This window comes from Crassostrea angulata, chromosome 2, assembly GCF_025612915.1.
Source record: "Crassostrea angulata isolate pt1a10 chromosome 2, ASM2561291v2, whole genome shotgun sequence".
NCBI lineage: Eukaryota > Metazoa > Mollusca > Bivalvia > Ostreida > Ostreidae > Magallana > Magallana angulata.
Genome location: NC_069112.1, coordinates 74,722,430 through 74,736,025, shown reverse-complemented (window position 1 = coordinate 74,736,025; position 13,596 = coordinate 74,722,430). Strand labels below are relative to the sequence as shown.

General features: G+C 31.7%; 1 protein-coding gene across 1 annotated transcript in view; it reads right to left on the bottom strand.

The window, feature by feature from the left end:
• Window positions 1-9,920, bottom strand: part of LOC128171234 (deoxynucleoside triphosphate triphosphohydrolase SAMHD1-like) — a 33,979-nt gene extending 24,059 nt beyond the window's left edge. Inside the window, exons 1-2 of the mRNA XM_052836975.1 lie at window positions 8,854-9,920; window positions 2,538-2,575 (exon numbers count right to left, since the gene is read on the bottom strand). Of these exons, the coding sequence (XP_052692935.1) occupies window positions 2,538-2,575; window positions 8,854-9,049 (234 nt within the window). The 5' untranslated portion in view covers window positions 9,050-9,920. The remainder of the gene's footprint in view (window positions 1-2,537; window positions 2,576-8,853) is intronic.
• Window positions 9,921-13,596: the final 3,676 nt, after the last annotated feature.

Genomic DNA, 13,596 nt, shown 5'->3' with positions numbered 1-13,596 from the left:
GTACTGAATGTCTTAGTTTTAGAGATTTTTTTACTGCTTTTATAAAGAAATGACGTGAATTTTACAGCGAACCGTACGCACATGATTTACGCGCATGTAACAATTCGTTGTCTTACCCGTTGCTACGTGTGTTGCTAACGCTGAGGGTAATAGAACGGATGTCAACTGCGTCTAAACCAATCAGATTTCAGTATTTAGCATGAAAGTATAATAATCCAAAATTATCCCTCTTGTTTTGCAAACAGAAAGTTATGACGTAGAGGACTGACTTTAGGGGTTACCGGAAGTGGGACATTGTCTGCTGTCTATAACTCTATATACCGCCCGTATATTCAAAAATGGTAACAAAACAAAAGGAGAGCTGTCATTGATAGAAAGAAATGCATTGTTGAGTTAAAAGAGTGGGTAGGTATCAATGGGTCACAGATTGCTAACCAAACAAGGCATCTACTTTCAACTTTGTATGAAGTTTTGACATGTTTGAAAGACCGAGGAGGTGTAGAAAGTAGGAGGCCATTTTTGATATTTGGAAGCTTAATTCTGTCAAAAACAAACATAAGACACTCCTTATATTATATATATGCAATTTTTAATCAGTTAAGACATCAAACTGTGTTAAAACGAACGATCCAGAGAAAAATATACAAGGAACAGTTTCACAAGTGTTTTGTCTGAAAAAAGAAACCCATCCGAAATCTTGCGGAAAACCTGAAGAAATTACTTGCATTGTGTACACTGAACAGACAGAGAACTATAAATGAACACTGAAGTAGAGATATATATTTAATGGCGAGTTTAAGATGGAAGTGGGTTTAGACAAACGTGTTTAGTTTGAAGACGACCAGGAGAAAAATGTCATTTTATCCTAAATATCCATTTTTATTTTTCTAACTTGTCTCGTGGTTATATGTGTAAATGCTATAATTTTTCTTATCCCAACAATTAATTTTAAAATATGTTTGTGGTTTTACTTTTCTGACATAGTTGACAATAAAATTAAACAATTTAACAAGTTTCTGCCTACAAATATTTTACTTTTCACAATAAAAGTACGGTTTTCTGATGCTAAATTATGCTTTAGTTCATGTTTATCTGACATCTCAAAAAGTGTGATGACATGTATATTTTTTTCTTATAATCAATGAAATATAAGACTATTAAATTGAAAAACAATTCTGTTTTTCAACTTTTATCAAAGAGTTTAACGAGTATGGAATTACCTAAATTCTTTTGGATTTGGTTTTCATTTCTAATGGAAATTGCCACTTGTTTTGTGGTATAGCCAGTCATTTCAGGTTTGGTATGTATATGTTCATCTCGCAAAACAATACAGTGGTTTGTCCCAATGGGATGACATCTCTTCGTACGTAAGCCTTTGAAGGGTTGTATCAAACAATTATAAAGGTTGGTCGACAAATAAATTGTAACCATTTTCTCGTAATTTATGAACTTCATTTGCAGGCCTGATGTTTCTCGTGTAAGTTTCAGGTAAAATAACTACTTTTTTTAGAGTTGAAACCTCCTACTTCAGGTCCTTGCAGCTGTCATTAAGCATACATGGCCAAAACATAGGCTCGAAATAGATAATATGTATCGCCTGCAGGGGTTCTCAAGCAGAATTGTTTTGCCAGATTGTGTATCTAACAGTGGATACACAAGTCTCTCATTATCTGGGTTAGTCACATGGAATGAGTAAACTGGAAGTATCTTTGAACTTTTCTTTGTTGCTCAAAAGATACTCATTGAGGTTAAGCTTCATGACTTACTGGGATCGTCTGATGCGGCTTAATGTATGCTTTGTATGTCAGTCTGTGGTTTGTTGTTGTCCTTGTAGTTTTGTCCTTGAAAATTAGGTCAATGAATCATCAGTGGCGTGAAGAAGTTCTATATTTCTCAATATTACCTTTAACATCTTGTTTACTTTCCTTGTTTTATGGAACACCTTTTTTTTTTATTGACCTTTGGAATATCCTATAAGTTGTTATAAAATGATAAGTTCTCTGTGCCTATTTTTCATATTTCGAGAGCAGCAATCTTAGACTGTATCATATCGAGTTCTTTTAAGGTTTGCCTCTATTGGCCTTCTATCTCAATGTACTTCAATTTGGCTTTGAGAGTTGCTGTTTCTATTATGGTGTAGCCTGATTTCCTAGAACCTCTTGGACTCCGGTTTCCTTAATATGCATTCCAACACACAGGCTGTATGGTTCTTGATCCGACGATTTTTTTTAAACACCAAAACCTATTTTTATCAATTCCTAATTTACTACTACCTTCATGTGGATTTGACCTTTTATTTGAACAAATTTCGTTGACATCGGCCAAGTGAGTCTGGAGAAGACGATAAACATGTAAACAGTTTACGACTACGTTCAAGACTGACAAACGACGATGACAAAAATGACAGAATACGGACAAATGTTGATCAAAAAGCCCAGTTGTTGTATTATCAAAACACTTTCTACACTACTAAAAAGAATACAATTTCAATAATTTACATAATTCACCAATTCATAAAAAAATTGCTGATAAATTACCTTTCCTGTCTCAGAATCAGCTTGTTGTTCAGTGCTTGCTGTAAAATTGAATGTCGTCACAGTTAAAATTTAAAAAATAAGTTTATCAAATAATTATAATATATATCGGTCCGATTAAGTCGAAACAATTTAAGGGCAAAAAATTGTCATTTGTTTCAGCATAATAGTTTTATCATAAACTAAAGTGTTTTGAATACGAAAAAAAAAGTATGCTGGTCTTCATGGATTGTGTTTAGTAGGGCACTGTTGCAACCACTATTGAAATAAAACCACTATTGAAATACATTATTTCAGTAGTGGTTGGGAATGTATTTCACTAGAAAAATCACCTTGCAACCACTATTGAAATAAAACCACTATTAAAATAAATTATTTTAATAGTGGTTTGGACGTATTTAATCAGGAGAATCGCCTTGCAACCACTATTGAAATACAGCTACTATTGAATTAATGATTTTAATAGAAGTTGGGGATGTATTTCAAGAACTACCTTACATACACCATTAAAGTTCAACTACTATTAAATCTATTTTTTTCAATCGTGGAAATGTATTACTATATAAATATAACTATGTAATCACTATCGTAACACAATTGGAAACAAATAAGCTGGATATCATATTTGCTAACTATTTTGAAAAGCCAGAAATCTAAGAAATAATTTCAAATACACAATTTTGTTACAATTTTCACTGCTGTGTAGAAATAAATAACCAATTCTCGCAAAAAAAACATACAAATACATTTGTTTTTATCTGACAATCAATTTCAAATACACAATTAAGGTATCTATACTTGCATATTTTACGGTACCTATAATCAAGACTATGAAATAAATTAACTTATTTTAGGATATTCACTGTTGTGCAGAAATAACAAATCCTTGCAAATTAACATATAAAATTGTTTTCATATTGTTTTTACCGTTCTCTTTCTATCGATATATCATGTTTTATGAAAATTGTAAATCATTTGTTTTAGAAGACAACGTTGTAAATTGCCAGAACTTCTATTCAATACCCCTGCATATAAAAAAAATAATTTATAGCTTATATATCATAATAAATATATGTTGTAATAAATATCACTATTAAGATAAATCGTGGTTGGGGATGTACTTCATCATGACCAATATTGAATGTAACAAATTATTTCAATAGTGGTTGGTATGCGTTTCATTATAACAACTATTAAAATAAATTAGTTCAATAGTGGTTAGGTATGCATTTCATTACAACCACTATTGAAATAATTCATTTTAAATGTAGTTAAACATACGGTTCATTAAAGAGTGCTATTGGAAACATGACCATGTAAAGGTAAATCAAAAACATCATAATCAAAAAGGAATTCATCATCTCATAAGACATACTTCTTATCTTAAGAATCTCCCCTAGCAGAAAGGAAACTGTTACAAACAGACATAATAATAAACAAACAACTGAAATGCATCATCAACCACGGTTGAAATACTTTATTTCAACAGTGGTTGAAATGAAACGCATCCTTAACCACTATTGGAATACTATATTTCAATAGTGGTTGAAATGATTCGCATCCTTAACCACTATTGAAATAATATATTTCAATAGTGGTTGAAATGAAGTACACCCCCAACAACTATTAAAATAATTTATCTCAGTAGTGATATTTATAATAACATTTATCAATAATTAAATAATCATTATACAGGGAGTTTGAATAGAAGTTCTGGCAGTTTACAAGATGTTCACTTTTGTGCAAATAATATACAATATTCACAGGACATGATACATGTTTGTCTGTAGAAAGAGAAATGTAAAGAAAAAAATATAAATTGTATACATTTTTAAAGTAATATTTATAAAGAAATTCATTCTAAGCTACGATTGAAAAAAATAATTTTGATAGTAGCTGTGTTTCAACGGTGTATGTAAATTGATTTTCAAAACGGAATACATCCCGGAACACTATTTAGATAATTTATTTCAATAGTGTTTGTAATTCAATAGTGATTGCAAAACGATTCTTCAAATGAAATACATTTCCAACCACTATTGAAAAATTGTAATTTTAATACTGGTTGTATTTCAATAGTGGTTGCAAAGTGATATTTTTTAATTAAATGCATTCCCAACCATTATTGAAATAATTTATTTCAATAGTGGTTTTATTCCAATAGTGGTTGCAACAGAGCACATCTTATTTATGATTAGTGAATTAGCTTCATAAAAGACAGCATCTTTTTTAGACTCAATATACTTTGGTTCTGAGAAAAAAAAAAACCCATGCTAGACAAAAAAAAATATTTGCCATTAGAACGTAAAACAGAAATTCTGATGAAAGACATTATTGGAAGAGGACTTTTCAGTATCAAAATCAAATACATGTTGATCTTCATACAATCCTTAGAGACGTTCTTAACAACATGAAAACTAAGAGGCTCTCTTCCTAATAAAGTCAAAGAAGCGATATTAAGTGGATGTGGAAAGAACATGTTACGCAGGGCATTCAAGCTCTGTCTTATCAAATTTAGAAAAAATAAGCATAGAGTTTTATTAAATACTAGAGCTTAAGTACATGTATCAGTAATTGGTAGAAAAATGTACAACATTTTAAGTTTCAAACCTTATTTAAACAACAAAAAAATAAGATAAACCTAATTGAGAAGCCATGCATATTTGTTGCCATTATAATGTATGGACTGTATGAAAGGGTTTAATAAATAAGTCAATTTAGACAGGAATTAACTACAAAAAAAATCGATTGAGTAACAAATGTGTCACATTTGACAGGAATTGGGTACAAATAAATAGATTGAGTATTTACCTTAATTTAAAATTTTTAAGAATGGGAAATTATGTGTGAAATTACAAGAAGATATCCAAATTTAATTTTTGGTAAGGATAAATCAAAAGACCGTAATAAGGCCACCAACAGCAGGGGTTTGTTATGCAAATATAAGCTCAGACTTTCCAGAAACATAAACAAATGTATACATCAATAACTAGATTCATTTATATAGGATATCGTTAATAGAGTAAAAAAAGTAAACGTCCAATTTTGGTTTTCGACAGCTCAAAAAAGTATGCTCGTTTCATAGAAAAGGAAGATCTTCAGACAAACGCAAGATAAACAATACCAAATCATCAAAATATCCCCGTGTAAAAAGATTATTAGGAAAAAGACTCGACGGAGAAATGTAAAATCGTTCAAAACAGTAAAGATTTATCTGTAAAACGTAATACTGAGCTTGGATATGCTGGAATTATAAAAAAACTAAAATTGAAACGGGGAACCATCCTCTCCTATAAAAGATTAAGTGGATCGCACTCCGTTGAACAAAAGAAAAACAATACTGACAAAGCTGACAATGGAATGTCAGACACAAAGAAAATTAAGGATCAAAGTCACATTGGTCATTTTCGTAAGTAGTCGTGTAACACCCGCACAGTGTCTAAGTTTATCAGATTGGTCTAAACAATATACTAATTTTGTTTTAAAAAGCTAGGATGAACAAACCGTTGATCAAACTGTATTTTAAAAATTGCATAATATTTATTTATTTATTTTTTTTGGGGGGGGGGGATACCGGTTAGTGCTATAAATAGATATAGGTATTTGAAATTGCAGTCGCATACACGGAAAGCATTTGTTTGCTTTCAAAACAAAACCTCTATTTCATATTTTACTTGTTTTGAAAACTGGTTAAAAAAACATGAAGAAAAAAACCTTTTCCTCAACGTTTAATTTTAACTCTTAAAAGAATTATGGGAAACAGCATATTTATTGTTGTTACTAAGCGTATATAATAAAAATGATATAGTTTTATAATGTAGGTCAAATTATTCCCCTTACTGCAATGTTGTTTCAACCTCTGTCAGGATTTCATACTGGATGTTTATGGACGCTCAGGGATTAATGTTAGATACTTTGATAAAATTCAATCATACGACTAAATGATTTTTGAACAGGCAAAAAGTAAGCGGTCTATATTTTTAAAAAGAGTACGCAATCGGCACAACTCAGTCATGTTTCCATGTTGCTGATAAATAATTGATTGCAGTTGTCGTGATTTTAACTCACTTGTTAGTTCAGCTTTCTTTTCTCTGTTTAATACATCTACTAGGCCTCAGTTACATCGGGCACGGCCAAGGCCTAATAACGTTTGAACTACGTCGGAATTTGTTTTGTGACGTATAGTTAACTACCTTAAGGAGTTCGTGAACATTGTATTGCAAGGATGGGGCAATTTTGCGACCGCTTCGCCTGAAAATGTTCTCATACCTTCGAAAACAAGCTGAAGAACATGAAACGCCTGCTTAAGAAATATTTTGAAAAATTCACCAAAATTTTTAAGTTTAAGCTAAAAAAAACCAAAAGTTTTCAACAGGAAATCGAGATTGTGTGCCGTTTTCTAGCTAGGAATTTTTGTATTCAGTGTCGTATAGCAGTTGTCCCCCAAAGTGGCTTTTCCCTCTGGAAAATTTGATATAACATTTTCCCCGGGGGAGGAAGCTACTATATAATAGTTTTTCCCATAGTAAAATTTCTTCCTCACGTATTTGTTTCAGATTTTAGAAAAATCATTAATGGAAGTACATTAGGAATTAAAAAAAAATGTTTGTATATCCATTGGTTGTATTCCTCTATACAGGTTTGAGTTTCGTTGTGTCGATTTTTTTAGTCAATGAATACATAGAACTTAATTCAGTTAAATATTTAATAAATTACCAGATTTAACATATACACTCATGTGACTAAATGATTCTTCTGAATTTGTTAATGAAACACTTTAAAGATTTTTTTTTGAAATATAAAACAGTCCGTCTTTCTGGTGCAGTTTTTTGTTTTATTCTTTTTTATTTATTTTGGTTGTTGTTGTTGTTGTTGTTTTTGTTGTTACTGTTGTTGTTTTTTGTCCACGATAATGCGCTGTTTAAGAGAATCTTTGGGAGAACTGAAAGATCACTATTGCCGTAATAGTGTGTGTTCATATATTCATGAAAACGGTAAGGTTCCATAATGCTAATGCTAAAAAATATAGAAACTGAAATACAAATTGGGGATCTTTAAGCTATGCAACGTTTATCTTCAATCATATTTCATGTTACAGAGGCAACTAAATGATATCAATTCTTGTTTTTGTATAAAAGAGATGCATTTCTACCTTAAAATATTATGCTTAAACCACGAATGAGTTAAATGTAGGAAGAAAAGCAATTTATTAAGTCATTTTATGCAGAAAACTTGACGCAAAGAAAAGAAGTCTTGTTGGTTCATTTTTCCTTTTTCAACAATGTTTCTGTGAGCTTAAGAACTTGCAACAAGGCAATTTGAATTTAAGCTTAAATAATATCAATTCTTCTTTTTGTATAAAAGAGATGCATTATAGCATAATTTTGTTTGAATATTCATTAGGATTTCAAAAAGGAGTTTTGGATAATTATCTTTTCTATTTTGCTTCCAGTTTTTTATCTATTTATTCGCCACATTTTTCACGAAAGACTTTTTTAAAAATAGTTTATTGGTTGAGACAGTTAAAGGGAATTTTAAAAGTGAATCAAAGAACTCATTATGTGTTCTTCCTAGGGCTCATATCTCTTTGGGATATTTGCTGAAATGATGTAAAGACGGAGAGGAGGGACTGAAGGCGGATTGGCCCTGCCTAGAAGGTCTACACCAAGGTGATTATAATGACCCCCTCCACATCTGAAACATGTATATGTATGCCTGTTTTGACATCATATCCTGTCACTGCTACCTTTTGAATTAACATTGTACCTTTTGCTGTAGGATGCATTTGAAAAAAAAAATAGTGATTGTGCGAGCAGGTGATTGTGGTGGACATCAACCATAACTAGTAACCTTTCTTTGACCATGGGGTTGATTTATCAATACTTCACCTAAACTTAAACTGTTCATTATACTTTTTTTCCATTCCCGTTACATCGTGAGCCCCCCCCCCCCCCCTCCCCTCCATCAGATTTCTTAAATATATTTTAGTAGTCCTTGTAATGAATTTTGGGTGGCCAGTAGCATATATACAGCTGTATACTAAAACTTCATTTGGCAACTTGCTAATATAATTGAATTGATTTTTGCATTAGCCATATACTACCCTCCATTTCCCCTTTTCGTTGAAACATGTTTGTTTTTCTGCCTTTACATGAAGAAATGCATTGTTTAGAAGCAAGGCCAAGTCTCTAAATGCTGAACGAATTATCTTAGCTTCAAGACTTTAAGATTAGTTGCTTGATAGAATACAGTGGAATGTACTATTGGCATGGGGTAACTTTGTGGAGAAACATTTGAAGTACATTCATGCACACATTACCATCTTCACTCCTTGGCTGTCCGGCGGGACTTTGGGATGGTCCCGGGTCTCTGGGAACCTGAGAGGAAGGACTAGGCTGATCCCCACTGCTCTCAACAGCCCTGGATGGTTTATGCTTCTGCTCAGGCTTTCGCCTCTTGGGTTTCGTGGTTTCTGTCGGATCCGCAGTCTTTCTCTTATTGTCTTTACGTTTCATATCTCGCTTAAAAAATTAAATAAATAATAATACTTTTCCAAAGTTTATTTTTTTAAAGTGTATATTTTACAAATGCCGCCATGGAATTTTTATGAATGGTCCAAAGAAATAGATATTTATAATTGTATCACAGAACAAAAACCGATTTGAATAGACAACCAAGCGGATCCTACCATGTGCGTTTCAAATAATTTTTCTTCTTCAAAAATCAAACTGCATTGTGTTAAATCTGCGCTCGGTCCAACGGTCACACGTTTTACATATTATTTGATAACTACAGTTTTAGTCTATTAAAGTGATAAAAAATGCAACATTCTTAAGCATTAAAACGAGTTGTTATTACTACTTAAAGTTACTGTAAACTACTGTTAAATGTGTCCAAATTAATGTGGTAGTATGGTAGTATAGTATGGTACATAATGCTTGCATACATTAAGTGAAAGAAAAGGGTTATACATTATGTTATCAATGTTTACTTATATTTAATTCTTGTTTAATACGAATATATTTTAACTTATAGTATAAAACTTACCTAATTTAACGTGCATATGTATGAAATGTTATATAATGAAGTGTATACTTGCAAATAAGTAATATTTATTTTATCATAGATTTTTAGAAATGACACAGGTATATTTGATTGGAATAAATTTTCGGAATCTCGAAAGTCTGGTTGATTGCAATAAAGAAAAGAAAGAAAAAGCTATTGTTATGTTTCTGTTATTCATATCCCAATATCGTTTCATAGTTAAGCACGCAATTCATTATTGTTATTATTTGGTTGAAGTAGTTGACGTAAAATGTTAACATTGAATCAGCTGAGTGAGGTATCATGCCTTTTGTTTATGATGATATGTATGAAATTTGTCCAGAAAGACAATTATTGAATCTACATGGAATGCACTAACCCCCCCCCCCCCCCCCCCCAAAAAAAAAGAGACTAAAAAACGACACATCGACAGCTATTTGATCAAATACTACAATATAAAAAAAAGATTTTTGAAAGAAGCCAACGATAAATTTCTCACTTTCCTTAAATTCATTAAATGCGTTAACAAGTGACTCAGAAAGACAACGATTAGGAAATTTGACCACAAACAACCAGTTGAACTTATTTCAGGACTTAGGTATGTTTATTTTTTATTTTTACAATATATTGAGGGCTTTGCCCCGCAGTCCCGCTTACAATACAAAATGGCGGCGCCCTTTACTGTTGCTTAGTTATTTCGACGCTCTAGGGCAGGCGCGAATCAAGATTCAAAATAGTGGACTTACCGTTAAAGTGCAGTCTATCCTTTATGCAGGTAATCTTTTATACAAGATTAAAGACGTTAAACATTAAATAATATGACTTTTAATTATTTTTTGTCAAATTGTAGAACACAAATAAGGAATTCTATTTTGAACATATAAATTGTTAATGTTGTAGAGTTAAGGTAATAATTTGAAATGAAAACAACTTTAATCAACATCGCCAAAGAAAAAATCAACAATCAACTTATAATACTTTGAATTAGTATTTATCAGTATTTACAGAATCCTGTCATTAAATGTTAGTTTTTAGCATGTGTATTTTTGTAAGTGTTATTGATAAGACTAATTTCTTACCTTGAAAGAATACTTTGTAGATGATTAATTAAAAGAAATAGAACATTTTTTTCCTTCACCTTTTACCAAATTGTGTGTCCTTGTTTACTTATCGAACATAATGTTTAGGTCTATTTCATGCAACAATATATTTTTACAGAGTGTGCACATTGTCTTGGGTCGTTTATTTAAAGTCCCAATTCAGTGTTTGTGACGGTGGAATTTAAAATTTTGTTTAGAGTGACCGATCTTTTACGCTTCAAATTATTTTAAAAAAAAACCTGAACAATGATATTGAATCGAATTCTATCTTTGAAACACATGAGCAATCGCGATTAAAAGATGATTTTTTTTTAATTTGAAATAAAGGCTGCGTTTTTAAAAAATAATACATCTAACGATAAAATTAACAAATGCTTTTTGATCAAACAATAATCAATATTCTTTTGGTTTTTTTCTATTGGCTACTAAACAGTGATTTTGTAAATCAAAACAGCTGTAAATAAATAGATCAAAGTAAATATTAAAATTAGGTTCATAAAACATAATTCCCTTAGTCTGACTGTCGTAAGTTCTTTTGAAAAATGCAGACAGTGGCTGCATTTATAAAAAGTACGTACGCACTGTCCGTGTCTTTTAAAGAACTTTAAGGTTAAGTTTAGTTTTTAAAAGAAATAACACGGAAATGATTTTTGATTTCGCAAATAGTAAATTTTAAATATAAAACAGAGAAATAACAGTGAATTAGTAAAGATGCAGTTTTATGGCTTGCGTCATCCCCCCCCCCTCCACACTTCCTCCGTTCGGCTTTTTAAAATGTGTTGAGCACTATATATTCGTTGATAAGCAGTTGAACCAATCTAAAATAACATCGAAATAAAGATAACGTAAAAGAGCAAATTAAGTCCACTGTTTGAAGATAGTTTTAAAACAGCATTGGGTTTAATCATTATAAACTATGGTTACTGTTTTGAAAAATGCCGAACATGGAGTCTTGTTATCATGTATTAACAGATTAACAGAACAACAAAACCATCATGTTACTTAAACATTGACAAACAAAATGCAAGAATGTAAAGATAATGTTTAAATAATGGAACATATAAACAATACATGTATTAGAATATCTATAAAGATTGACTCAATTGACTAACACTGTCATATAAACATGAATGACCATATGTATCTGAAAGTAGACAATCGTGCAAGCCTACGAGGTAGATTATGTGTTGTTCTAGAAGGGGATCGAAGGAGGATGTTCGGACCATCATAAATACAAACTCATTGTATTCACTCGCTTGGTAAAGTCAGTAAAATAGCTGTTGCCCCCCCCCCCCCCTCCAGATACAAACGTTATTCTTATTGTAAGAATGCTTAAAAAGTGCACTTCTTACAATCAATCAAAATTTTAACGTCATTTGTAGAGCTTCTGGTAAATACAGAGCTGACAAGTCTTTCTCGTGTAAACAAGGCTCGTGTCCTGTGTTCTTTTACACTGGTTAAATGTACGTGTAAAAACATTAAACAGATAATCTGTCTATCTTCTAATTTGTTTTAATCATACAGAAACAGTTCCTAAAGTTCATCATATTCATTTTAGGTCTAACAGGGAATTGGTATTTACACTGAAGTATTCAAAACGCAAACAAAAACATGTCATTGAGGTAAGCTTTGTTTACATAACAAAGAACTGTAAGCCCTGTATCTCGCTTTTAACTCAATGACCGACACTCACACTTTGGTTGACTATTAGAAATGACTCACTCAGGCATTGTAAACATTTATCCGCAATAAAAAATCACCAAAACGTGATAATGCCCTTTAAACTTCACGGGTACGTGAAATTTTACGAATCTGCAACAACTTGTCTGGACACCGACATTTAAATGTATTTGACAATGTTAAGATAATATTGCAAATTGTATAGCATTTTAAGTTCATTTAAACAAGCACATGCGTGTACATATTTTTTAACTATCTAGCTTCTTTGTTTCTACATAGGAATATAAAGAGACGTCTTCAAAAATCGTCTAAATAGCCAACAGGCAAACTAATCTGTTACATGTGGGTGCACATACCTAGGTAGCGTCAATTCAAGATTTAAAAAAAAAATATTGTCTTATTATTATTATTATTATAGTTAATCGCCACGCTTGCTAAAAAGTAATTTTATCCCCAGTTTAGTAGATTGTAAGACCTGGTTTATAAGGGTTTAAAGCACAGCTATGTAAGCATCCAATATTTTATTTTTGAGAAATACCGTATAGCGGGTACTTTTTACTGCTGTGATTGTTTACAAATTTGTCTTAAAAAAGTGCGATTTGAATTTTTACGCGTAATTTTCTTACAGATTGGACATGTCCGTAAAAATTAAAATCAGCTGTTGTAAAAGGGGGGGGGGGGGGGGGTCACCGTGACTTTGTTACCGTTAACACACATACAAATAAGAAAATCGTTTTTCTGTTAACGAGTCCTTATATTTATGATTGTGTTTATTTATTTACCTTTATTTCATATGTGATGTACACTTTACTTATTCCTATTATTATGGGTATCATAACTGATGTACACCAAGTGCTCGTCTGAGTTCGATTTACCGGGAAAAAAATAGACAACTCCATTTCAAAAATATTGTCTCTCTCTCTTTTTCTTTCTCTCCCAACCAAACGAGACATTTAGTTACTAACGTTGCATTATACGTAGTTTAAAAAATATTCAAGTCTGAATAGAAAGATCTGAACTGTTATTACCACGTGATCAAAAAACGCTCAAATATACCTACATGTACAGCCGTCAGGGACTGAGCTGAAGGTCATGAACATTACTCTCATACGTACGATGTAGAAAATTTTCGTGCTGTGTTTTTCGTTACTTCTGTGAAAATTTACGCGTTTAATTTTTTCGGATTTATAAAACTCGTAAAAATTAGCAAAAATAGCAGCACGAACACAATACCCGTT